The 27,028-nt window shown below is 44.0% G+C and overlaps 1 protein-coding gene across 2 annotated transcripts; it reads left to right on the plus strand.

Moving 5' to 3' along the window:
• The first annotated feature begins 100 nt into the window (after positions 1 to 100).
• LOC106563520 (kinesin-like protein KIF18A) lies at positions 101 to 26,775 on the plus strand. Of its 2 annotated transcripts, none has more exons than XM_014129181.3 (18): positions 101 to 236; positions 629 to 964; positions 1,206 to 1,363; positions 2,666 to 2,770; positions 2,892 to 3,002; positions 3,125 to 3,322; positions 5,745 to 5,924; positions 6,163 to 6,237; positions 6,347 to 6,450; positions 7,308 to 7,470; positions 7,626 to 7,790; positions 15,556 to 15,677; positions 16,497 to 16,765; positions 19,183 to 19,242; positions 24,683 to 25,088; positions 25,517 to 25,606; positions 25,726 to 25,823; positions 26,389 to 26,775. In XM_014129181.3, the coding sequence occupies exons 2-18, from the start codon at positions 652 to 654 to the stop codon at positions 26,523 to 26,525; spliced, it is 2,754 nt and encodes a 917-aa protein (XP_013984656.2). In that variant the 5' UTR covers positions 101 to 236; positions 629 to 651; the 3' UTR covers positions 26,526 to 26,775. The 2 variants fall into 2 exon arrangements, with proteins under 2 accessions (XP_013984656.2, XP_013984657.2); XM_014129182.3 differs by having other exon boundaries at positions 5,748 to 5,924.
• The last annotated feature ends 253 nt before the right edge of the window (positions 26,776 to 27,028 follow it).

Here is a 27,028-nt window from a genome sequence, read left to right on the forward strand (position 1 = left end):
ATAGCTAGAATACGAAAATAGTTTTTAAACCACTTCCTCCACCAGCACAGCAATCAAATGACTGCAACACCAAGCCCATCGACGTCACTCAAGGTGCATAGCCAATCAGCTGTTGCGAAGGAAGAGTGGGCTTGTTTTTGAAAAGACGCGCTGGTCTTGGGAGAAAAAGTAGCGGTGGCTGTAACGTTACTTGCTAGCAAGCCGCAATTGCAAATGTGAAACAATTATAGTCAAAGGTAAGCTGTGGGTGTATTATACTTCGCTCCAGAGCAAAAGTAATGTTTATGATGTATTTTACAACTCGCGGCACTTGCTGTTTTCGCTCGGAGGTGAGCTTATATAGCTCTTTGTTGACTGCTAACGTTAGCTAGCCACAACAAGGCACTACGGGCGACGAATACACGAGACATTCAAGTCGCCCTGTTCTTTATGTAACAACATATTTGTATATGTCCACTGTTTAAAATGTAATGTTGTCGAATGCAAGTAGCTAGCTATGTTATTACATCTGGCCACGCCCAATTCCACAAAGGCTGGTCTCTGCGCCACTCCATTGGAGTATATCAGATACATCATTCATCTTGGAGTTTTGTCAGCTAAAGCATCTTCCTTGTGATCTCTCAACTAGATCAATACACAATAAGAAGAGTCATGGACGTGTGCAGCCATGTCAAAGTGGTTGTTCGTGTGCGGCCAACTAACGACAATGAGAAGAAGTGCGAGAACTTCAGGAATGTGGTCCAAGTTGTGGACAACCACATGCTAATATTTGACCCCAAGGAACAGCAAATTACATCTTTCGGGGGACCAAGAGTTCGAAACAGAGATGTCAACAAGAGAGCCAATAAGGACCTGAAATTTGTCTTTGATAATGTTTTTGGGGAGGATTCTTCTCAGGTGGATATCTTTGAGAACACCACTAAAAGGATACTTGATGGAGTGTTGAATGGCTTCAACTGTACAGGTAATAAAATAGGCCTAAACCTACTAATCTTTACACGACTACACCTTCTGATTAGTAGGCCCTTGGCCCATTTTAGAAATAGTAATTAGTATGCTACAGTAGCCTACATCTTTGTACCACATTTAGCAGTTAAATTCCAATACATTTGGTGTCACATTTAAACCTACCAAAATCGGATTTATTTTAATTTGAAGTGGAAGTTTTGATAATGTTTAATTACTAATCCTCTGAAATGTTGCAGTCTTTGCTTATGGCGCAACAGGAGCAGGCAAGACACACACCATGTTGGGCTCAAGCAATGACCCGGGTGTGATGTATCGCACCATGACGGAGCTCTTCAAACGTATGGATCAAGTCAAGGAAGAGAAAATATTCGATGTAGCATTTTCTTATCTCGAGGTGACTCTTTGGTTTTGTCTGTCAGATTTTTCAATTAATAAATTTGCACAGAAATTACATTTACATTTAAGTCATTTAGCAGACGCTCTTATCCAGAGCGACTTACAAAATGGTGCATTCACCTTATGATATCCAGTGGAACAACCACTTTACAATAGTGCATCTAAATCTTTTAAGGGGGGGGGGGGGGTTAGAAGGATTACTTTATCCTATCCTAGGTATTCCTTAAAGAGGTGGGGTTTCAGGTGTCTCCGGAAGGTGGTGATTGACTCCGCTGTCCTGGCGTCGTGAGGGAGCTTGTTCCACCATTGGGGTGCCAGAGCAGCAAACAGTTTTGACTGGGCTGAGCGAGAACTGTGCTTCCTCAGAGGTAGGGGGGCCAGCAGGCCAGTGGTGGATGAACGCAGTGCCCTTGTTTGGGTGTAGGGCCTGATCAGAGCCTGAAGGTATGGAGGTGCCGTTCCCTTCACAGGTCCGTAGGCAATCACCATGGTCTTGTAGCGGATGCGAGCTTCAACTGGAAGCCAGTGGAGAGAGCGGAGGAGCGGGGTGACGTGAGAGAACTTGGGAAGGTTGAACACCAGACGGGCTGCGGCGTTCTGGATGAGTTGTAGGGGTTTAATGGCACAGGCAGGGAGCCCAGCCAACAGCGAGTTGCAGTAATCCAGACGGGAGATGACAAGTGCCTGGATTAGGACCTGCGCCGCTTCCTGTGTGAGGCAGGGTCGTACTCTGCGAATGTTGTAGAGCATGAACCTACAGGATCGGGTCACCGCCTTGATGTTAGTGGAGAACGACAGGGTGTTGTCCAGGATCACGCCAAGGTTCTTAGCACTCTGGGAGGAGGACACAAGGGAGTTGTCAACCGTGATGGCGAGATCATGGAAGGGGCAGTCCTTCCCCGGGAGGAAGAGCAGCTCCGTCTTGCCGAGGTTCAGCTTGAGCTGGTGATCCGTCATCCACACTGATATGTCTGACAGACATGCAGAGATGCGATTCGCCGCCTGGTTATCAGAAGGGGGAAAGGAGAACATTAATTGTGTGTCGTCTGCATAGCAATGATAGGAGAGACCATGTGAGGATATGACAGAGCCAAGTGACTTGGTGTATAGCGAGAATAGGAGAGGGCCTAGAACAGAGCCCTGGGGGACACCAGTGGTGAGAGCGCATGGTGCGGAGACAGAAATGAAGGAAAAATCTTCCTCCATCATACCTGGGAAATAAACACATTTTATTAATGAACAATCAGAATTTAAATTGTCAATAGAAATCAGTCAAGTTTTTGTCATAACTGGTTTGCAGGTCTATAATGAGCAGATCCGGGATCTCTTAGCTAATGTGGGCCCTCTTGCAGTGAGGGAGGACCCCTCGAAAGGAGTGGTTATCCAAGGCCTTACTCTGCACCAGGTTAGTGATCAACAGGTCATTTGTTGTGTCTGTCAGGTGTGTTGTACTTTTTTTTAAATCTCTTTTTGCTCGATGTGTTCTGATTTTATTTGTTTAAAAGTATTCATGTGACCTCTTGTAGCCTAAGTCTGCTGAGCACATCCTTGAAGCTTTGGATTATGGCAATCGGAATAGAACGCAGCACCCCACTGACATGAATGCCACCTCGTCACGGTCCCATGCTGTATTTCAGGTAGGCTATTTTAATGGAGTGGTGTCATCTACCTTTCCTCCTTTACCAGACGGCAAGCAGGTTTACCCACTGCAGTCACTGAACAGGTGAAGATTAAATTGTTGGTGTTCTTGTCCCACTAGATTTACTTGAAGCAACAGGACAGGACGGCCAGCCTTAATCCAAATGTCCGTGTGGCCAAAATGAGCCTGATTGACCTCGCTGGCTCCGAGCGAGCAAGTGCCACTAACGCAAAGGGAGCACGTCAACGGGAAGGCGCTAACATCAACCGTTCACTCCTTGCCCTGGGAAATGTCATCAACGCTTTGGCTGACCCTAAGGTATGTGTAAAGCATCTTGATTCATGTTTCTGTTTGAATAGGACCTTAAATTATTCAAAGGAAATGTTTCTGCTCACAGAATTCAATATAATTCAAAATGCTGGTTGATCTTTTGACAATAACACCCACAGGCATTTCTGTGTGACTCATAAACAATGTTGAGCAGGCCTGGGTGCTGCTACCTCACCACTGAGAATACACAAACTTATGTCTAGATTTAACACTAAGACAGGTGTGTCAAACTAATTTTGCCCTGGGGGCCGCATTCGGTCTTCAAAGTCCAGAGGGATGCACTGAAACTTATATTTCCTTGCCATCAAAATTTGCTAAAGATAGTCCTCTATCTATCATTTGGACTTTTCAATGCTCCCGGACTGTCTGGCTTTCATTTTTGGGATTATAAGCGAGCTGGACACAGTCAAGAAACTGTATGAATGTAGGATCATTATAATTTCTACACAGTTTCCATTTGGTTTTAGTCATTTTAAACTATTGAGTTCATTCCCCCCCCCCCCCCCCACACACACACACACACTTTTATCCAAAGCAAGTTAGTCATGTGTGCATACATTTTATTTATGGGTGGTCCCGGTAATTGAACCCACTACCCTGGTGTTACAACTGATTTCATATGTTTATCTCACCAGTGAATGGTGTTAGGGTTATCCCTTGCTGTCGTTCATTTTCTCTGTGCCAGTTGATTTCTGTGGTCACACTGCATTTTTTAAGGTAATTTTTTTTCTTTTTGTGGATATTTAGGTCGGTCTAGTCTAATTTATTCTGCCTTCATTTTGTCTCTATTTTGTTTAATTGATTGCAATTTTGCATCCTACTGGCAGCAATACTCCCCTGCTCAGTCGTTGCCAGAAAAAAAGTGAGCAGCTCCCTGTGACTCAAGGAGCCTTGCTTGGTCTGTTAGCAAGCCAAGTATTTGGGTAATATTTCATTCCAGTCGCATATATTAACCTGTCACTGAGTCTTCTTGGTTTACCACTGACCCTGGGGATTCCACAAGCAGGCCACTTGCATTTAGGAAATGCTGCACAAACATGCCACCGCTGTACTGAAATGTATTTTTTTATTTCGTTTATTTTTATGGCACCGTTGTTTGCTATAGGGAATGATACCTTGATGTCCCAGCTAGGACTGGTCCCATGGCTATGAATTGCAGTGGCACATTTAGCCTTTGTGGTTTTCTCCATTGGCCCATTTCCTCTCTCTCAGGCTGTTTCTCTGTACATTGTAAATCCTGCTCTGGCGAAAGACTCGCTCTGCTTAATTGGGACAACCTCCTTTTAGCTGCAAACTTTGAGCTCCCATAGGATCCGCTGGAAATATAAGGGTTTCCTGATTCCAGATGTAGGTTTCGGCCAGGGAGAACAGCTGGGCAGCCCCCAGCCCATTGCAGATCACTTTTCCTCTGCAAGTTCCTGTAATTCCTGCCATTTGAATCTCCATGCGACTGTGACTCACCTGAACAGATGTAATGTACTCAAGACGCATCTGTGCCATTAGTGAAGCCAGGCTGAATTCAGACATAGCACATTCACACCAGCAGAAGATAATGTGCTTGGGCGTTTTCAAATTCTATAGAAATGAACCTGTTTATGGAAACAAATAGTTACTGTCTGCCAAAAAGAATGTGTATATACAAAACATTAAGAATACCTCAGAACAGCCTCAATTTGTCAGGGCATGAACTCTACAAGGTGTTGAAAGCGTTCCACAGGGATGCTGGCCCATGTTCACTCCAATGCTTCCCACAGTTGCTGGAAGTTCTTTGTGTGGTGGACCATTCTTGATTCACACTGGAAACTGTTGAGCATGTAAAACCCAGCCGTGTTGCAGTTCTTGACACAAACTGGTGTGCCTGGCACCTACTACCATACCGCGTTCAAAGGCACCTAAATATTTTGCCTTGCCCATTCACCCTTTGAATGGTACACATACACAATCCATCTCTCAATTGTCTCAAAGCTTAAAAATAATTATTTAACCTGTCTCCTCACCTTCATCTACTCTGATTTTGAAGTGGCTTTAACAAGTGATATCAATAAGGGATCATAGCTTTCACCTGGTCAGTCTATGTCATGGAAAGCGCAGGTGTTCTTAATGTTTTGTACATTCAGTGTATTTCACTTCTAAAACGCCCCCCCTATACAGCCTTATTTGTGTGTTGTCCCATTGTCACTGGGCATTTACTGTATGCCTTGAGTCCCAATGGGGTCATAGGACTGTGGTAAATTCCATTTTAACGCAAGCAAGTTGGAATGAATTGATATAAATAAAAAAGCATTAATGTCCAGTGAGGTTTTTCAGACCTTTCCCCACCTCAAACCTGAATGTGTAGGCCTAACCTTTTCCTGTTTTGCACTTTTACTCTTTTCTCAGGCTAATGTTGCTTTTGCTATATTTATTTTAGCAGAGTAAGAAAGCCCACATACCATACAGGGACAGCAAGCTAACACGACTCCTTAAAGATTCTCTTGGCGGGAACTGCAGGACGGTCATGATCGCCAACATTAGCCCCTCCTCCAAATCTTATGACGACACCCACAACACACTGAAATACGCCAACAGGGCCAAAGAGATCAAATCATCGGTCAGTAAACTACTCACCCATCCCAACAATGTTATAGGATTTACTTAGGCCTCTTTGGCCGTGCTCTCCTTAGTGTACCTTCATTTGTAATAAACTCTGTTTTTAAAAGCCAAACATAAGTTCAGAGGTGGTTTTGACAGTGAAACTTGTACTACATGGCATTTCTTACAATATTTCTGTTTGTAATGCCTCTCTTTCTCCCTCCATACATTTTTACATGCATCTACCTGTCCTTTAGCTCAAGAGGAATGTTGTCAGCTTGGACAGTCACATCGGCCAGTATGCAGTGATATGTGAGAGTCAGCGAGAAGAGGTAATATAAGACGAAGCACCCATCTCTACTACACAGACTGGAGGCCTTTATGGCCAGAAAAGGTGTGGACATAAATTTCACAATTTATCAATGGTTTATGCCATTTCAGATCGTTCAATTGAAGAAGAAGTTGAAAGAATATGAGAAGATGGGCCCTCTTGTTCCTGGAGGCTCTAATACCATCTCCAGTCAGAACCAAACAGAGATTCACAAGTAAGCACTTATTTCTTGTGCCAATGTGCATGCAACAACCAAAAGGCAAAACTTGTATTTATATACTAATACAAGTTCTGTTATGCATAATGTGCACCACACTTGAGTGTTGTCCTTTAAACTTGTACACTTTAATTGAAATCCATAGATAATTTATAATATTGAGGGAAAAGTACAAAGCCCAAGGACCTGGTGGGTGGAGAGTTTGCTCTGCATTTTTGATAGGGGCAGCTGTGAGCCACGTAAAAAATGTAAATAAAACTACACAATATATCGATATTAGCTAAAAATGTCCTTCCTTCAGTCCCCTCTAAGGGCTGCAGTGGCATCTGTTTAAAAAGGGAGCGAGGGGAAGGGTGGGGGGGTGGAAAGCTGAATGAGTCTCATTCCCACGCATTTCATTCACCGGCATCAGAATTCACAACTCGCACAATGTGAGGCTCTGAAGAGAGGCAGCATGCTTCTCACACAATAAAAAATTCATCAGTCTGGCAAGGCCACGGCGGCTCCTACGTCACAGGGGTTACATTGGAGATTGCAGTCACATCTCAGCGGCTGCTCTCCACTGTCTGTTTATTTATTTACCTGCATACCCCTCTTCCTTTACCAGAATGAGACATTGTTGCAAGGCCTCTGCCTTATTGGGTAAAAGCTGCTGGGGGTGATCCAGGGCAGCTGCCTGATTTGAACACTGTTCAACCTGTTGAGTCGAACAATAACATGACATAGCATTTTTACTTGAGGAAGGGCAAACACTGAAATGTTTTTTTTTTTTTTTTATATAAACATTTGCCCTCCATTATTAAGCAAAAACTCTATTTAATGATAACTGGCTGGTTGCTCCTTTTTCTGGATAGGGTGTCAGAGTCCCTACAGAGCATTTTCTCCAGTCGTTCTCAGATCAGGAGGGAGCACCTTGTTCTGGAGCGGCAGCTGAAGGAGAACGAGTTACGTCAGCGCCACAGCGAGGAGTGCAACCAGCAGGCCCAGCTCTTCGGTGCCAAAGACAAGACTGAGAAGGTCTGTTAAAGGCCCTGCTTATCACCATGTCGTTTTAGCCAGAAAATGGTCCCAGAAGGAGCTTGTCTTTTAGGATGTACCAGTGATAGATGGATGTTTAAAGTGCATACACTCCTTTGTCATATCCCAATCTGATAGGCTCTGTTGTTGAATAGGCCACCTGCAAGCATGAGCGCAAGCTGGCTTCCCTGCTCACACAGCAGCAGCACATCCGCAAGAGGCTGGAGGAGGCTGAGCTGCGCTTCCTTGAGAACAACAGCTGGCTGCACCGTGTGGAGAATGACATGAAGCTACTGGGACAGGACTCCCAGCCACCAGTGGTGAGGCAACTGCTGGAGGGGTCAGGATATATGGTAGCTCTTGACCCAGGGTTGGTGTTAGTGGTATATGGTTTATTTTGTTCATATACTCGTAGGTGGAGATGTAGAGGAAGATAGTCCCTCCAGGATTCCGGGATTGTATTTTTGTAATTTTTTTGCTAAATCAACATTTCCCTGCATATTATGTGAGGGCTTGCAAATTTGACCAATCACTGCACTATTTCTGCATAAAACAGTAAAAACATTGCAATATTATCACAAAGCTGACCCATTACCACAGTACAAAAAGAGGGCTCGCAGTTCAAATCAAGTTATTTGTCACATGTGCCGAATACAACAGGTGTAGTAGTCCTTACTGTGAAGTGCTTACTTACAAGCCCTTAACCAACAATGTGGTTCAAGAAAGAGTTCTTGAATAAAGTAAAAAAGTAACACAATAAAAGAACAATAACTAGGCTATATACAGGGGGTACCGGTACCAAGTCAATGTGCAGGGGCTAAGGTTAGTCCAGGTAATTTGTCCATGTAGGTAGGGGTAAAGTGACTATGCATACAGTAGATAATAGACAGCGAGTAACAGCAGTGTAAAAACAAAAGGATGGGGGCAGGGGTCAGTCAATGTAAATAGTCCAGGTGGCCATTTAATTAAATGTTGAGCAGTCTTATTACTTGGGGGTAGAAGCTGTTAAGGAGCCTTTTGGACCAAGACTTGGTGCTCTGGTACTGCTTGCTGTGCGATAGCAGAGAGAACAGTCTATGACTTGGGTGACTGGAGTCTTTGACAATTTTTGGGGGGCCTTCCTCTGACACCGCCTAATATATGGGTCCTGGATGGCAGGAAGCTTGGCCCCAGTGATCTACTGGGCCATGCGCACTACCCTCTGTAGCGCCTTTGGTCGGATGCCATGCAGCTCTCAATGGTGCAGCTGTAGAACTTTTTGAGAATCTGGGGACCCATGCCAACTCTTTCAGTCTCCTGAGGGGGAAAAGGCATTGTCGTGCCCTCTTTATGACTTTCTTGGTGTGTTTGGACCATGATAGTTAGTTGGGTATGTGGACACCAAGGAACTTGAAACTCTTGACTAGATGCACTATAGCCCCGTCGATGTTATTGGGGGCCTGTTCGCCCCTCCTTTTCCTGTAGTCCACGATCAGTTACTTTGTCTTGCTCACGTTGAGGGAGAGGTGATTGTCCTGGCACCACACTGCCATGTCTCTGACCTCCCTTTTGACTGGCCATCGTTGTCGTGATCTACCACTGTTGTGTCGTCGGAAAACATAATGATGGTGTTGGAGTCATGCTTGGCCACGCAGTCGGAGGTGAATAGGGAGTACATGAGGGGACTAAGCACGCACCCCTGAGGGGCCCCCGTGTTGAGGATCAGCTTGGCAGATGTGTTGTTGCCTACCCTTACCACCTGGGGGTGGCCCATCAGGAAGTCCAGGATCCAGTTGCAGAGGGAGGTGTTGAGTCCCAGGGTCTTTTGGGTGAATTTTGGCCCATTCCTCCTGATAAAGCTGGTGTAACTGAGTCAGGTTTGTAGGCCTCCTTGCTCGCACACGCATTTTCGATTCTGCCCAGAAATGTTCTATAGGATTGAGATCAGGGCTTTGTGATGGCCACTCCAATACCTTGACTTTGTTGTCCTTAAGCTATTTTGCCACAACTTTGGAAGTATGCTTGAAGTCATTGTCCATTTGGAAGATACATTTAAGTCATTTAGCAGACGCTCTTATCCAGAGCGACTTACAAATTGGTGCATTCACCTTATGATATCCAGTGGAACAACCACTTTACAATAGTGCATCTAAATCTTTTTTTTGGGGGGGGGGGGGGGTTAGAAGGATTACTTTATCCTATCCTAGGTATTCCTTAAAGAGGTGGGGTTTCAGGTGTCTCCGGGAGGTGGTGATTGACTCTGCTGTCCTGGCGTCGTGAGGGAGCTTGTTCCACCATAGGGGTGCCAGAGCAGCGAACAGTTTTGACTGGGCTGAGTGGGACCTGTGCTTCCTCAGAGGTAGGGGGGCCAGCAGGCCAGAGGTGGATGAGCGCAGTGCCCTCGTTTGGGTGTAGGGACTGATCAGAGCCTGAAGGTACGGAGGTGCCGTTCCCCTCACGGCTCCGTAGGCAAGCACCATGGTCTTGTAGCGGATGCGAGCTTCAACTGGAAGCCAGTGGAGAGAGCGGAGGAGCGGGGTGACGTGAGATAACTTGGGAAGGTTGAACACCAGACGGGCTGCGGCGTTCTGGATGTGTTGTAGGGGTTTAATGGCACAGGCAGGGAGCCCAGCCAACAGCGAGTTGCAGTAATCCAGACGGGAGATGACAAATGCCTGGATTAGGACCTGCGCCGCTTCCTGTGTGAGGCAGGGTCGTACTCTGCGAATGTTGTAGAGCATGAAACTACAGGATCGGGTCACCGCCTTGATGTTAGTGGAGAACGACAGGGTGTTGTCCAGGGTCACGCCAAGGTTCTTAGCACTCTGGGAGGAGGACACAATGGAGTTGTCAACCGTGATGGCGAGATCATGGAACGGGCAGTCCTTCTCCGGGAGGAAAAGCAGCTCCGTCTTGCCGAGGTTCAGCTTGAGGTGGTGATCCGTCATCCACACTGATATGTCTGCCAGACATGCAGAGATGCGATTCGCCACCTGGTTATCAGAAGGGGGAAAGGAGAAGATTAATTGTGTGTCGTCTGCATAGCAATGATAGGAGAGACCATGTGAGGATATGACAGAGCGAAGTGACTTGGTGTATAGCGAGAATAGGAGAGGGCCTAGAACAGAGCCCTGGGGGACACCAGTGGCGAGAGCACGTGGTGCGGAGACAGATTCTCGCCACGCCACCTGGTAGGAGCGACCTGTCAGGTAGGACGCAATCCAAGTGTGGGCCGCGCCGGAGATGCCCAACTCGGAGAGGGTGGAGAGGAGGATCTGGTGGTTCACAGTATCAAAGGCAGCAGATGGGTCTAGAAGGATGAGAGCAGAGGAGAGAGAGTTAGCTTTAGCAGTGCGGAGAGCCTCCGTGACACAGAGAAGAGCAGTCTCAGTTGAATGACCAGTCTTGAAACCTGACTGATTTGGATCAAGAAGGTAATTCTGAGAGAGATAGCAAGAGAGCTGGCCCAGGACGGCACGTTCAAGAGTTTGAGAGAAAAGAAAGAAGGGATACTGGTCTGTAGTTGTTGACATCGGAGGGATCGAGTGTAGGTTTTTTCAGAAGGGGTGCAACTCTCGCTCTCTTGAAGACGGAAGGGACGTAGCCAGCGGTCAAGGATGAGTTGATGAGCGAGGTGAGGTAAGGGAGAAGGTCTCCGGAAATGGTCTGGAAAAGAGAGGAGGGGATAGGGTCAAGCGGGCAGGTTGTTGGGCGGCCGGCCGTCACAAGACGCGAGATTTCATCTGGAGAGAGAGGGGAGAAAGAGGTTAAAGCACAGGGTAGGGCAGTGTGAGCAGGACCAGCGGTGTCGTTTGACTTAACAAACGAGGATCGGATGTCGTCGACCTTCTCTTCAAAATGGTTGACGATGTCATCCGCAGAGAGGGAGGAGGGGGGGGGGGATTCAGGAGGGAGGAGAAGGTGGCAAAGAGCTTCCTAGGGTTAGAGGCAGATGCTTGGAATTTAGAGTGGTAGAAAGTGGCTTTAGCAGCAGAAACAGAAGAGGAAAATGTAGAGGAGGGAGTGAAAGGATGCCAGGTCCGCAGGGAGGCGAGTTTTCCTCCATTTCCGCTCGGCTGCCCGGAGCCCTGTTCTGTGAGCTCGCAATGAGTCGTCGAGCCACGGGGCAGGAGGGGAGGACCGAGCCGGCCTGGAGGATAGGGGACATAGAGTCAAAGGATGCAGAAAGGGAGGAGAGGAGGTTTGAGGAGGCAGAATCAGGAGATAGGTTGGAGAAGGTTTGAGCAGAGGGAAGAGGAGAGAGAGAGCGAAGGTTGCGACGGCGCAATACCATCCGAGTAGGGGCAGAGTGAGAAGTGTTAGAGGAGAGCGAGAGGGACAAGGATACAAGGTAGTGGTCGGAGACTTGGAGGGGAGTTGCAATGAGATTAGTGGAAGAACAGCATCTAGTAAAGATGAGGTCAAGCGTATTGCCTGCCTTGTGAGTAGGGGGGGAAGGTGAGAGGGTGAGGTCAAAAGAGGAGAGGAGTGGAAAGAAGGAGGCAGAGAGGAATGAGTCAAAGGTAGACGTGGGGGGGTTAAAGTCACCCAGAACTGTGAGAGGTGAGCCATCCTCAGGAAAGGAACTTATCAAGGTGTCAAGCTCATTGATGAACTCTCCAAGGGAACCTGGAGGGCGATAAATGATAAGGATGTTAAGCTTGAAAGGGCTGGTAACTGTGACAGCATGGAATTCAAAGGAGGCGATAGACAGATGGGTCAGGGGAGAAAGAGAGAATGTCCACTTGGGAGAGATGAGGATTCCAGTGCCACCACCCCGCTGGCCAGATGCTCTCGGGGTATGCGAGAACACGTGGGCAGATGAGGAGAGAGCAGTAGGAGTAGCAGTGTTATCTGTGGTCATCCATGTTTCCGTCAGCGCCAAGAAGTCGAGGGACTGGAGGGTAGCATAGGCTGAGATGAACTCTGCCTTGTTGGCCGCAGACCGGCAGTTCCAGAGGCTGCCGGAGACCTGGAACTCCACGTGGGTTGTGCGCGCTGGGACCACCAGGTTAGAGTGGCAGCGGCCACGCGGTGTGAAGCGTTTGTATGGCCTGTGCAGAGGGGAGAGAACAGGGATAGACAGACACATAGTTGACAGGCTACAGAAGAGGCTACGCTAATGCAAAGGAGATTGGAATGACAAGTGGACTACACGTCTCGAATGTTCAGAAAGTTAAGCTTACGTTGCAAAAATCTTATTGACTAAGATGACTAAAATGATACAGTACTGCTGGCTGGTGAAGTAGGCTAGCTAGCAGTGGCTGCGTTGTTGACTTTGTTTGAAAGTGTAGCTGGCTAGGTAACCTCGATAGTTTCAGTACTACACCTTTATCATGATACAAAGGCAACTATGTAGCTAGCTAACAACACTAATCAAGACGTTCCTTTGTAATGTATTTAGTTTCTAAAATGCTGCTCGTCGGTAATAGTTGGCTAGGTTTGGAAAATGGCGTCGCGGGGGACGAAAATAGCTGGCTAGCTAACCTCGATATTTACTCTAAACTACACAATTATCTTAGATACAAAGACAGCAAAGACAACTATGTAGCTAGCTAACACTACACTAATCAAATCGTTCCATTGTAATGTATTAGTTTCTACAGTGCTGCTAGTCGGTAGAAGTTGGCTAGCTAGCAGTGTTGACTAAGTTAGGAGAACGGCGTCGCGGAGGACGAAAATAGCTGGCTAGCTAACCTCGATAATTACTCTAAACTACACAATTATCTTTGATACAAAGACAGCTATGTAGCTAGCTAAACAATTGCTCAGATCAAACAAATCAAACCGTTGTAATGTAATGAAATGTAATATTACCTGCGGAGCGAAGTGCATTTGCGACCAAGCTTTAACTTCCTGACTGATGTCTTGAGATGTTGCTTCAATATATCCACATAATTTTCTTCCCCTTGAAGCCATCTATTTTGTGAAGTGCACCAGTCCCTCCTGCAGCAAAGCACCCCCACAACATGATGCTGCCACCCCCGTGCTTCACGGTTGGGATGGTGTTCTTCGGCTTGCAAGCCTCACCTTTTTCCACCAAACATAACAATGGTCATTATGGCCAAACGGTTCTATTTCAGTTTCATCAGACCAGAGGACATTTCTCCAAAAAGAACGATCTTTGTCCCCATGTGCAGTTGCAAATCGTAGTCTGGCTTTTTTATGGCAGTTTTGGAGCAGTGCTCCTTGCTGAGCGGCCTTTCAGGTTAAGTCGATATAGGACTGGTTTTACTGTGGATATAGATACTTTTGTACCTGTTTCCTCCAGCATCTTCAAGGTCCTTTGCTGTTGTTCCGGGATTGATTTGCACTTTTCGCACCAAAGTACGTCCATCTCTAGGAGACAGAACGCGTCTCCTTCCTGAGTGGTATGATTGCTGCGTGGTCCCATGGTGTTTATACTTGCGTACTATTGTTTGTGCAGATGAACGTGGTACCTTCAGGCATTTGGAAATTGCTCCCAAGGATGAACTAGACTTATGGAGGTCTACAATGAGGTCTTGGTTGATTTTCTTTTTGATTTCCCCATGATGTCAAGCAAAGAGGCACTGAGTTTGAAGGTAGGCCTTGAATACAGGTACACCTCCAATTGACTCAAATGATGTCAATTAGCCTATCAGAAGCTTCTAAAGCCATGACATAATTTTCTGGAATTTTCCAAGCTGTTTAAAGGCACAGTCAACTTAGTGTATGCAAACGTTTGACCCACTGGAATTGTGATACAGTGAATTATAAGTTAAATATTCTGTCTGTAAACAATTGTTGGAAAAATTACTTGTGTCATGCACAAAGTAGATGTCCTTACGACTTTCCAAAACTATAGTTTGTTAACAATACATTTGTGGAGTGGTTGAAAAACGAGTTTTAATGACTCCAACCTAAGTGTATGTAAACTTCTGACTTCAACTGTAGGTGTTCCTTTTGAGTCAGCAAGAATTTCAATGTTAGACAATCATTGCACATTTACAGCATAATATGGTTCAATCAAGCCACACGTCAACACACATTTTTTTTCCTCGTCAGTGCATTGTTGCCCGCAAATATCACACAAAATCCTCACAAAATCCAGGAGGGATTGTGAAGATTTATTGACAATGCTTCTTAATTGTAAGCTACCTAAACTAAGCCTTCTTTTTGGTTGCTGACTCGCTGGATAAGATCCATATAATAAACGAATTGCTAATTATACATAGAAATGGTTATACTTATAGTTAAGGTGAACTATCCCTTTTAAATATGTCATTTTTCATCTCCCAGAGAGAATTATAGAAAGGATGGGAACTCATCACAGGAAGTGATGCTACTTTTATTTTTGCATTTTTACTTTGTTTGTTTTTGCAAATATATCCCAACTTGTTGTGACAGTTTGTTTTCTTCCATCTGTTCTCCAGGTAATTAGAACTGTGTTTATTTTATTGCTCTTGTTCACTGGTGGATGACTGAGGTGAATGGATCAATGATCTTTACGCATCCCTCACACAGCCAGTTACCTAAAACTATGTAGATTTCTCTTTCTCATCCCTCTTCTAGGAAGTGGCACAGAACAATGATTCATCCGCTTGTCAAATGTTCTCTGCTGTCGTTTCGTATACTCTTTTACGTCACTCACTGTTCTCTGCTGTCGTTTCGTATACTCTTTTACGTCACTCACTGTTCTCTGCTGTCGTTTCGTATACTCTTTTACGTCACTCACTGTTCTCTGCTGTCGTTTCGTATACTCTTTTACGTCACTCACTGTTCTCTGCTGTCGTTTCGTATACTCTTTTACGTCACTCACTGTTCTCTGCTGTCGTTTCGTATACTCTTTTACGTCACTCACTGTTCTCTGCTGTCGTTTCGTATACTCTTTTACGTCACTCACTGTTCTCTGCTGTCGTTTCGTATACTCTTTTACGTCAGAGTTGGATGACAGCTTTTTTTTTTTTTTTTTTACCCAGAAGACAGGTTCTCAGAGATGAAGCATGGCACAAAATAAACCCTTCAAGACTCATTGTCTTGTGCGTCACTGATGACTCCCTGCCAGCTTGTTCTCTAGCTGTGGTCAGGGTTACTCAATATGTTCCCTCATGGTCATTTCACCAGCTCTTCCCCTTTCCCCCTCAGGTACTCCAGAAGGACCTTCGCTGCCACAGGCTCCAGCTACAGGTAGAGGACCTCAAGCAGCACATTGAGCAAATGACCCACCTCATCGGCATCCAGGACCAGGAGAATAAACAGACTAAAAAGTAGGTCATTTTTTTCTTTTTCAGTATTAAACACGTAATGTCACCATACCAAAATTTGGACTTCGATACCGATATTCATTGTTGTATTTGATACTCTTTACCACAGTGGAAAAATACCTCACTTACTGTGTAAAACATGTGGCCAAGCCAACGCTCCAGCTGGAAGCTACTGGGTGTGCAGGCTTTTGTTCCTGTTGAGCAGCTGATTGCTGGAGTCTGGTATGCTACAGCAGGGCTGGAACAAAAGCCTGGCATTGCGTATCAGAGTTGAATCATCCACCTGTATCCACTGAAGACAGAGAGTGGAAATGCAGTGATATTACCATAAGATGGCCTTAAGTCTTAAAGGGGTTTGTCAGACTTTTCAGACCTGTCAAGTAGACTTAAGTCAATCTGAGCCAATACTCCACAACATCTGTTGTACAGATATTGCTACATGTTTTAGAAGGAATCTTCAGGCCTCAATCCTACATGAATGGGCAAATATGGTCAGGTAGATACAGACACATTAAGATGGGGATGATATGAAATAATATTTATGAAAAATAGAGTGAGTCATGTGACTCACACTGTACTATGTATGAATTGCTGTGTGCCATCCATACCTGTGTCATACATTACCTCCAGAGAATGTACAGTGTCGTTATCGCTTACTTATATGAATTAGTGAATAGAGAGTATTCGTCTTGTGAATTATACTATACTAGGTGTTGCATATATGTGCAACAAAATTCACTTTGGCAACTTTACACTATAAATTGTGATACTGACTCAACAGGGCATCTTTTAAGCCTGAGTTTCATGCTTTCTTCTGTTCAGAATGGTGCACATGCTGCTGCCTGCCTACAGCAGACAGTACTGGACGCTGAGGGGGTTGGGCCTGGTCACAGCTGCCGACGAGGCTGAGAACCAGGACCTGGAGCACTTGGTCCTCAGGGAGAGGGGTGTGGTCTGGGCCGATCAGGAGAAGGCAGGGGAGCAGAAGGACGAGGAGACCCAGGCTGAGGGTTCCAGGCTTAGGCCAGAGCTCGCACCCATCCTGTCATTTTCACACCGCATCTGTCCCCATCAAAACAGTCCCTGCAGTAGTAAGTCATGACTTCACACCTTATGTTGTCTTAAAAGACGCAGACTTAGCTTCAACTCCCAGTGACAACGATGACATGTAATTTCCCCATGAGGGGTATACTACAAAACTATTGATTTTCTGCTTCATTAAGAAAGCTAAAGTTCAGTATGTGTTTTTGGTTGTTGATTTAATTAGACCATGCCCATTCTTTCTAAAAAATCTAAATATATTTTGGCAAGTTAGCTGGCCATTGATCTTGTTTTGTAGTATAACCCCCTGGTTGACTGTTTAATCATCTGTTGTAGAGCTTTATTTTCAGGTCACCAGTGGCCATACAGCAATATCTGGTGGCCCTGGGCTATTGGGCTCTATTTACTGTTGATCATGGGAGCCTACACACACTGGAGCCACCATTCTCCAGGTCCTATCACACCCTGTATAACCCAGCACCAGTGCGCCATCAGGCCTCCTTTCATGACATTCAGCCCCTAGGAGACAATGGAGCGTGAACCAAAGCTGGCCAGCAATACTTAATTACTATGTTGCTGTCCATCAAATGTCAGCAGGTGCACCCCGCACCTGTCCCCCTGCACCCGTCACATGCTTGTTTCCCTGTGTCTTTTATTTAGTATTTTTGGCCCTGTCCACTTGTGCTTGTAGTTGAGTGATATCCTGTAATTTAACCCTCCTTTCACAAGCCATGAGCACAAATGTATGATACCAGATCTCAATAGGTCCCGTCTGTTTGTTCTATTCCCTCCGTTTTCACCTTGCAATGACTATCCTGAAGACTACTGTTATTATTTATTTAAAGCTACATTTAGTTAAAGGCCCAGTGCAATCAAAAGTTGATTTCCTACATTTTATATATATATTTACACTCTATGAAATTATAAAAAATTATGAGGATGCCCATTTTAGTTTAAGAAAAGACAGCCTAAAATGTCTGCCTGTTTTGGTGGGATGGCATTTTGGCCTGCCTGGTGACATCACCAAGTAGTTAATAAGAAAGAGTTCCAAACCTCTCTGCCAATAACAGCTAGTTTTCCCTTCCCCATTCAGGCCACTCCCAGACAGTCCTAGAAAACGTCTTGCTTGAGAAATTGCGCTTTGCTAAGAAGCAATATTTGTTTCTTTTTGACCATTTTTAATTGAAAACAATCACAGTAAGGAACTTAGTTGTTACCCAGAAATGATTTCATATTTTGATTAAAAATGGCTGCATTGAACCTTTAACCCCTTACACTTGTGGGAATTGGATAGGGATAGAGCTAAATTGAAATGTTTCTTACAGAAAAAATATGGAAATGCATAACCATGGTATAAATTACAAGGGAACAGTTTGGAGATTATGGGAAAATTATTAGACTAAAGGTGAGGCCAACTGTTCAGCTGACACAAGACTGAATCCAAACATTACACTGTTGATTTTATGTGCATTTTTAAATTGACAGTAATTGTCGCTGCATTTCTTTTAAATTTTTTTTAACTATCTGGGTCAGGTGGGTGAAATTTGAGCGCTTGTTCTATTGCCAACATGACTAGCAAAATGATAAAATAGGATTTTTGTGAAAGCCTAACACTAAGAAATTCAGAGAAACAGATTGAAATTTTGGTGTGCACGGAATGGATTCATGAGTAAATCCAAATGCATGGTTCGCGGCAAATTTTCTTCACAATACAACAAACAGGCTCATTCTGTTCAGGACAACCCAGGGTATAACGCCATGTTATCTTGTAACTGTACATCAAACATAGTAATCATAAACGTTGACAATGTATATTACATGAGTTTTATGATATGGAAATGTGAAGTGCATGTTGGGACTCATGGGTTTTAGGCTTGCTTGTATGACATCAAAGCAGTATTTATTATAATCCTTAGCGTCTCATCTTTCAAAATACATAGAGTCCTTGTAATTGTAATTTACAGCATTTCCCTCACTCAGACAGACAAAACATTTTCTAAAGTTGCCCAATTAGCGGGAGGGATTGGGGCAACTTGTCGTGTGCGGTGCTCAAGTTCAGAACGGCGCTCAAGTTCAGAACGGCTGTCAGTCAAAACCCATACAGAGCTGTGAAGTGCAGAGCCTGAGTTCTGACGTCATGTATAGCATGTTACTGTATTGTTCCAATTTAAGAGCTTATCATTGTCCAAAGCTGCCATTTTCAACCCATATACAGATACAAGTGTAAAGGGCTACCCATTCTTTAACCAGGCAAGTGTACAATAGCAGACTTTGCTACACAGCTCATGATGACTATTCACATTTACCACAGCCAAATGCTGAGGCACGATTGTGTCTGTTCTATTGATAACTGTGCAGGCTGAGCTGTGATGCTAGTCATGCTGTGTGTTGTGCTGATAACTGGGGGGTTGGCATGGTATTCATGAAGGAGGCTGTGTTGTTGAACATACTGTTGTCTGTCACTCAGGTGCTGAGAAACATAAGAGGAGAGTCTCGCTGCGCCTTCAACCCAATCCATCATCGAAAGGTAAACCTGTCTTTACTCTCCCTCAGGCCTGCTAACCTGGTCATTAATCTAACAGCTTGCCACATGGAATCCTTCATAGTGACAGTCAGAGGGGATCAAATATGTCCATCAAAGTCATCACTCCTGTGGTAAAAGCTCTGTTTCAGCTGTTAATTGTTCATCAGCAATTTCAGTTGTGATAAAACTGGTTTCAGGATTCACTAGTATAAACTTGGGATGTTAACAGAGAAGGCTTGTTTCAGAAGACCACAAGGACTGAAATGGTTAAAATAATGAACTGGCAATATTAAACATCCCCACTGTAGTGCTCAAACTGAAGTGAGAAATTAGTAATATTGATCTGTGGATTAAGTGTTTTTTGTTTTATTCCCACTGATCACTGGTGTTTAGTGTAACAACTTAGTTTCCCTTCTGCCATCCTCGAGATGATGGGATATCAATTGGCACTTCAACTGATTCTTAAACGAGGAAAAATAAAATAGGCAAACTGTTACAGAAACTACAAAAAGTATTCTGACATGAAATAGAATTTGATTTCCAGTTGTTCGATTTCCAGCACTGCAGACTTTCTGGTCTGGAACTAAAGAGATTTTGTGAAAATGAAATAACACTCCAGACCCCTTTAGAGAAAGAAAAGGACTGGGAAAACCTTTAGGGAAGTATGTGAAATATGGCCGTCCAAATTGTCTGTAATGATATTTTCTGCTGAACAGATGGTCTACGTTTGATTGAAACACATTGTGGGAAAGGTCGGCTACGTTTTTAAAGAAAACAACACCGGACGACCACAGTGCAACAGGAAATGGCTTTAAAACCCCTTTTTACTAGGGCTGGCACAATTACTGTTTAACCGTCATGAAAATAAAATAACCCTCATAACAATTTTACCTTTTTTTTTTGTGGAACGGCTGACTGAAGACGGGACGGCCGGGCATTTGTGCGGTTGAGTCTGTTTCTACAGTAACATGGAATGTTAACAATGTGATAACTTTGCTCCTTGCTGAAACAAGCAAGGTGTTGTAGCAAACAGGCAGCAGCACATGCAGTCAGCAGCAGAGCAGAGGAGAAAATATGTGTATTTTATTTTGCTATTCGAGCTGTAGTAACGGTGATCACGGTCAATAACCGTCATCCAAAATTCCATGACCGTCACAGCCTTATTTTTTGCATGTCTTATCTACTTCAAAATGGCTTTTTGTGATTGTGCATTACATGAATGGCCTTAAGGGTTTATCATAGTCCAAAACCAGTACACATTCGCACTGCCGTGTTCTAGAATATTGGACCGTTGGCTTTCATACTTTCTCATTCTGAGTGCACCTCGAGCAGTTTCTCCAACTGTCAACACTTTCAAGTGAGTAGAGGACGCGTACCGGAGACGCGTTGGTCGGGAATTGTAGGGAGGTGTGTGTTCGGGCTTTGTGTCCCCTGCAGATGGTGGTCTCAGAGCCAGGTAGCTATGTCACAATGGGACACTGGACTATCGCTTCTCTGTCTGTGCACTATGATTTATGCTTTAGATATGAAATAAGATCTTGTCCAAGTCATGTTACCTGTTTAGTGTGAAATCCTTGATTTATTCTGTGTTTGTGCAACTAGCATCAGCGCTTGATAATGATTGAGTATGGAGATCCTCCCTCTTCCAACCTTTTCATTACCGCACCATCTCTAAGTGGATACGAGGGCAGGTCACCACACATGACCCTCTCAATAGGGTCCTGCTCCCCGCCAGTCCAATGCCTTGTACCCATAACCTTATCTCCCTTCAGCACAGGATGGCCCACACAATTTCAATCACTCTTCTCTCTCCAACCTCGTTCTGTGCCAGTCTTACTTTTTCCTGCTCGATCACACTCTCCCTCCTTGCCCCCCTCCCCCTTTCCTCCATATCTTGTACTCAGTCAATCCAGCATCCAGCCCTCCCAACCCAGGCTGCTCAAACCTCATTCATGAAAATGCAAATTCACTGCAGGGAAAAGAAGGTAGGCAAGGCAAGCGTAAACGCCCCTGCCCGTCAGCGATAACAGCAGCAGCACTATAAAGAGGGAGGCAGCAGCCAAGCGACCCTAATACGGTGCGGTCTCCACCAGAAATAGCACCTCATGCATGTATTAATCCTACAAGCCAAAAATATGTGATTGAAAGAACTTGGCTGCCATTTATTGCCGGGCCAGATCTCCATCAGAAACGGTACCATTTATCACTGTCCCCTCATCCTGCCTTGCTATCTGAGCTGTGACTCAAATTTCCTAAATATTGCTTTCTGCTCTTCGTACGAATAAATAGGTCCATTAATCTTCCATATTCCCCCCTCCCTTTTATGATACGCAAGTAAGTTGTTAAAAAAAATTAGCATTGTCACTTAAAAGCTTCTACATTAAACAATTTAGTTAGTAGTTCTATTTTGTCTGTGCGGGGGTCGGTAGGCAAATTGATATGTCAAATCCACCACCACACAGTTCACATTTCTGGGAGTTGCCTCCTCCTCAGTAAAATGTTGTAGGTAGAAAGCGGCGTCACAGGGCTGTGGTCAGCAGCATGTAAATGATGCAACCGCAGTGTCTCACTGCAACAAGTGAGTCTGCCTCCTCGTGCTCTGATGCAACGTGCTCTCCACTTTACTTTTACACACCAGCCATTAACCTCGAACAACCCTGCTTACTTATGTTCTTTAGGTGACATAATCATCAATCTCAGCCAGGTTTTATCATAGTCTATACTATGCTTGTAAAACATAATTATTCATGTTAATACGTTTAAGCTCTGGTTACAGAATGAAATCCCAAAGTTCTATTCATAACATTTAGGCCGGTTAATGGAAGACACGTTTTCTATTAAAACGACTTTGGTGTATATTAAAAATGTATTGTGTAGCCTATATCAATTATTCCCATTTAATCAGTTGTATGTAAAGTTAGTTGTATCTAAGTTAGTCTTGATCAAATGACCAATAATTAACAGTATGTAGTGTGTATGCCTCATCCTCACTGATGACTAATATGGTGATCCATTCAGTGTAGCTGTATCCTTTATACGACAGGTTGCTGAGCGTGTGAGTCATCCATTATGGCTAGTGATTGTGAACCACTTATACCATGAAATAACTTATCCTATGTCCACTCCTGCGTTGTCGGCCATAAGTTGTTTTCCCTCATTCCTTGCTTTGTGTTCCATAAGGATTTTATGTGGCCTTGTTATTTTTGCTTGATTGGTTAAAGGTCCAATGCAGCAGATTTTATCTCAGTATCAAATCATTTCTGGATAACAATTAAGTCAACTTACTGTGATTGTATATCCATAAATGTCAAAAAGAAGCAAAAATAGCTTCTTAGCAAAGAGTAATTTCTCAAGCAAGAATTGTTCTAGGACTGTCTGGGAGTGGTCTGAGTGGGGAGGGGAAAACTAAAAACTAGCTGTTATTGGCAGAGTGGTTTGGAACACTCTCTTATTGGTCTATTAACTAGTTTACTGCCTGGCGACGTCACAGGGCAGGCCAAAACTCCATCCCACCAAAACAGGCTTACATTTTTGTATTTTCAAACAGCTGTTATTAAACAGTTATTCCAACCTCATGGTGTAGAAATATACACTGAGTGTACAAAACTTAATGAACACTGACCAGACTGACTAGGTGAATCCAGGTGAAAGCTGTAGTCCCTTATTGAATCCACTTCAATCACTGTAGCTGAATGGGAGGAGACCGGTTAAAGAAGGATTTATGAGGCAATTGAGACATGGCTTGTGTATCTGTGCCATTGGGGGAGAATAGGCAAGATTATAAGATTTAAGTGCCTTTGAACAGGGTATGTTAGTAGGTGCCAGGCACACCGGTTTGTGTCAAGAACTGCAACGCTGCTGGGTTTTCCACGCTCAACAGTTTCCCGTGTGTATCAAGAATGGCCCACTACCCAAAGGACGTCAAGCCAACTTGACACAACTGTGGGAAGCATTGGAGTCAACATGGGCCAGGATCCCTGTGGAACGCATTCAACACCTTGTGGAGTCCGTGCCCTGACTAATTGAGGCAGTTCTGAGGGCTTTAAGTCTTGGTTTCTTTGAAACATCAAATTATATTTTTATTTTGCCTCATTCGATTTGATTCATTTTCTTCTTTCCTCTACTTCGCCATCTTCCATGTGACAGTAGCTGGGCTTGTCGGGACTGGTGAAACTCGATTTGTGGGCATGAATGTGTCCCGGCCCTTACTCCCTTACACTTCTGATTAATGTCTGCACTGTGTAAAGGTCACCAGGTTCACTTTCTTTGGCTACCTCTACACTTCTCCAACTGCCAAAAGATGAGAACCCATATTAGGCCTACTGCAGACGTGGACTTCTCCTTTCAGTATTTTACAGAAAGGTTATTCCTTCACCTTTCAATGGTGGTGATACTGTCTTCTTTTTATACCGGTGCCACCTAAGATCTATTCAGATGTGATTTGTTTTCTTAAAATATGAGTATGGTGCTTCAACACAGATGGTAAGGCCATGCAGGGGTTAAAGTTGTCCAGGAGGGTGATTATTTGGGGTATTAAAATAAAAACACTCCAGACCACACGTGAATGTCTCAGACTAGATAGAATGTATGTAGAAACTGTAATGGACATATCTATTTTCAAATAATTGCCCTTTGTTAAAAATCTATTTGCGGTCATGAAAAACATATCGGTCATAAAACAAATCTGTGCAGCCCTCCGTTGAATTTCGACATCCCGATGTGGACCTCGAGGCAAAACATTTTCCCTCCGATCTGAGATCGACTCCAGTTCCAGTCATGGGATAAAACATAAAATTAAAAAATATACTTTCATCCCTGGGCCATGTATGACATTGCTATGGCAAACTACTGCCATGTTGTTAGTGAATACCCACATGCTGACAGCCTACTGTGATTTAGACTGGATAATGCATTCTTATCTTGCACTTGAGCTCAAACTAGTAAACCAAGTAGCAAGGCCTCACCAACCACTAACAGAAAGTGTTCTGGCTGAACAGGATGAACCCTGGACCCTGTTCAGGAAGAAGCTTATAGAACGCTCCCATATAAATGTGTGTAGAACAGACGTGACTGTCAAGTAAAATATGGAAACCTTTACGTTTTTATATCCGCAACATTCCAAAGGTTTTACCTCACTGAATACATCCCAGGTGTATACACTTCCATGTAAGTGCTTGGTGGGGGATGTTTATGATTTGTTTTCAATTTCAATTCCATTTGACCTACATTCATTAAGTGATTTGTAGAGCTAGGCCAAAATTGAAAAAATCCTCTAATTGTCAATTCGAAGTACATGGATTGGACTGTATTGAAATGGAATTGACCTTGATGAAGTGTGTTGTGTAACTTGATAGCAATTTATTTGATCATGTATAGGCCTAAATTTGTTAGGTTCTTTGTAGCTTCTTCATAAAAATGAAATCCTATTGATGTTGTTTTCTAGGCCCAGCGGCCCAGGTGACAGTGATGGAACCCATTCCCAAGAAACCTACCAGGAGGAAGCTGGCAGTGTCTCCACCAAACCCTGGGAGTGTTGTCTCCGCCTCAGCGCAGGTTCCCATGGTCCTCCAGGAGGTCTTAAGACAGGAGGGGATGTTTCCACTGCTCTACACTCCAGAGGCCAGCAGTACACTCAACAGGCCTTCACTCCTGCCTCTCCAGCACTCTGCAGTCAATGACCCCAACATGACATTTGACATTGAAGATGGTGACAATGAAGCAGCTCTTGCCAACGCTACCGTCGTCCTTTACCAATGTAGCCCCAATCATCAGGCTGAGACTTCGTGCCCCTTGAGTCCAAGCCAACAGCAGGCTCCCCGAGCCAATGACATGAGCAAACCCCCCAAAAGGTGGGTGTGGTATTGTCAAAGATGTTCATCATACTCCGTCACTTCAACAGTCCAGTTTAATATTAGCTGCTGAACAATGTAAAACAGTGCATACATTCATAGATTAAGACTTTCTCTGTATAATTGTTTTTTTTTGCCTCTCTTAGTATTACAACGATTCACATTTTTTATTTTACAATTTGTCCCAGGTGACAGACTGGCAGAAATTGTATTCGGGTTCGAGCCCCTCCAAATACTTATTTCTAAACGTTGAGCTGCCTTGTCTCTTAAGTTTTAGGTATGAGCAAGTGGCGGTGACAAAGCTCAGAATTGTCTAATGTAACAGAGTGCTGTACTCATTCCAGTGTGTTTATATGTATTGGTCACATGTCAGGCTGTTGAAATATTGAGAAGGAAAGTGACATTGCCTGACTTGTTGTTTCCCACAGACTGGAGATGCCGTCTCTGTTAGACATCCGACGTGGCAAGACCTACATGGCCATGACTTCGGCTGCGCAGGGCAAACGCAAAATAAACTGGTAAGTGTGGTTGTGACGTACACGAAATACATTTTTCTAGTGAAGCATCAGGGAAGGAAGTGTTGTGCTGCTCAGATATTAACGTATTTCATCCCTTGTGTTTCCATCTCCCCCTGTAGCAGCAGCAGAGAGCAGGAAATTCTTTCAGCACCCAAGCGCATAAAGCAGGACTCCACAGTAGTAGCAAGCAGACCACTAAGAGTGCGTCGTTTTGCTGGTGAGTGCAACAATACCAGTATTTCTCCCCTGAAGTGACCCAGGGAAAGAGTGTAGTTTGCTTTCATTCACTATTTATAAAATATATTAAATGTGTGGCTTTTTCCCCCTCTAAAATCCCCATGTTCATTTCAATTAGTAGTGCTTACACTCAGAGCTTATGCCTACATCTGTCAGCTGCAACACAAAGTTCAGGGCAGGGCCAGGCCAGAATATGCTTTTTTTTATGTGCCTGTTATGAAGGACACAAGCTTTTAGAAAGCCAAGCTGTTTTTAATCAACAATGAAGGAGCTTGTCTGCCTGTTACGTATGGCATGCATTTTATTTTGAAGGATTTTGTTTGGCTTTTGGACAACTGCAGAATTTGGTTTCTCATCAGATTGCATACTTTTGATGTGATGCATTTTAGACAGCAATTTGTTTTATTTTTCAATTTATGTAATCTAAAATAACCAACTTTTTTTTGAATGAATGAATGGATTTTTCACACTGCAAAGGAAAAACATTTAATTTGAAGCTCTCCGTAGAGCCCCCGTCTGTATCTAAGCATTGTGTTTCTCCTTAGGGTCAGAGGAGAACGAGCCCAGAAGAGTTATGAGGAGTGTTTCTGAGGGGAATCTCCACCTCATGGATGTTCAGAGGAAAAAGTCCATATTCTATAAAACCTCCCAGAAATTCAAGAGTGTGACAAAGAGGATGTGAGACCTGCTTTTGGCCAGATGTTGCTGATGTCGTGTAGATATTGGGGAATCGTGTGTAGCTATGGAGAGAAAATAAGTCCTATGGATTTCTTGAATAGTTTTTGCGTGAATTGTGTAGGATTCTGAAATTGTTATTTTTATTTTTATTTTTGTTTGTAGAATTAATGTTTTTACATTATTTCCTACATTAACATTTGTTGTACCAATAATTTGCTATTGTTATTTAGTAATAAAAATTAACTACTAATGTATGTGGCTGGTTTTTACCATGAATAATTCAACTCGTCAAGTCTTTTTTTTCTCGAATGGTTCATTTCTGAGCTTTTCCCTGTTTACTGTACATATATTTCCTTTCAATGTGAAATTGAACGGAAGGGGTAGATTGAGTTATCAGACATGCTGTTTTACTGTCAAGTCATGTGGCCATGCATGTGAATGCTGTTGACATGGAGACTTGTGATGTTCGTTCATTCCGCTTGTAACCCATCTGTATAGGGAAACTCA

The sequence above is a fragment of the Salmo salar genome, chromosome 11, assembly GCF_965601325.2.
Source record: "Salmo salar chromosome 11, fSalSal1, whole genome shotgun sequence".
In the NCBI taxonomy this organism is placed as follows: domain Eukaryota; kingdom Metazoa; phylum Chordata; class Actinopteri; order Salmoniformes; family Salmonidae; genus Salmo; species Salmo salar.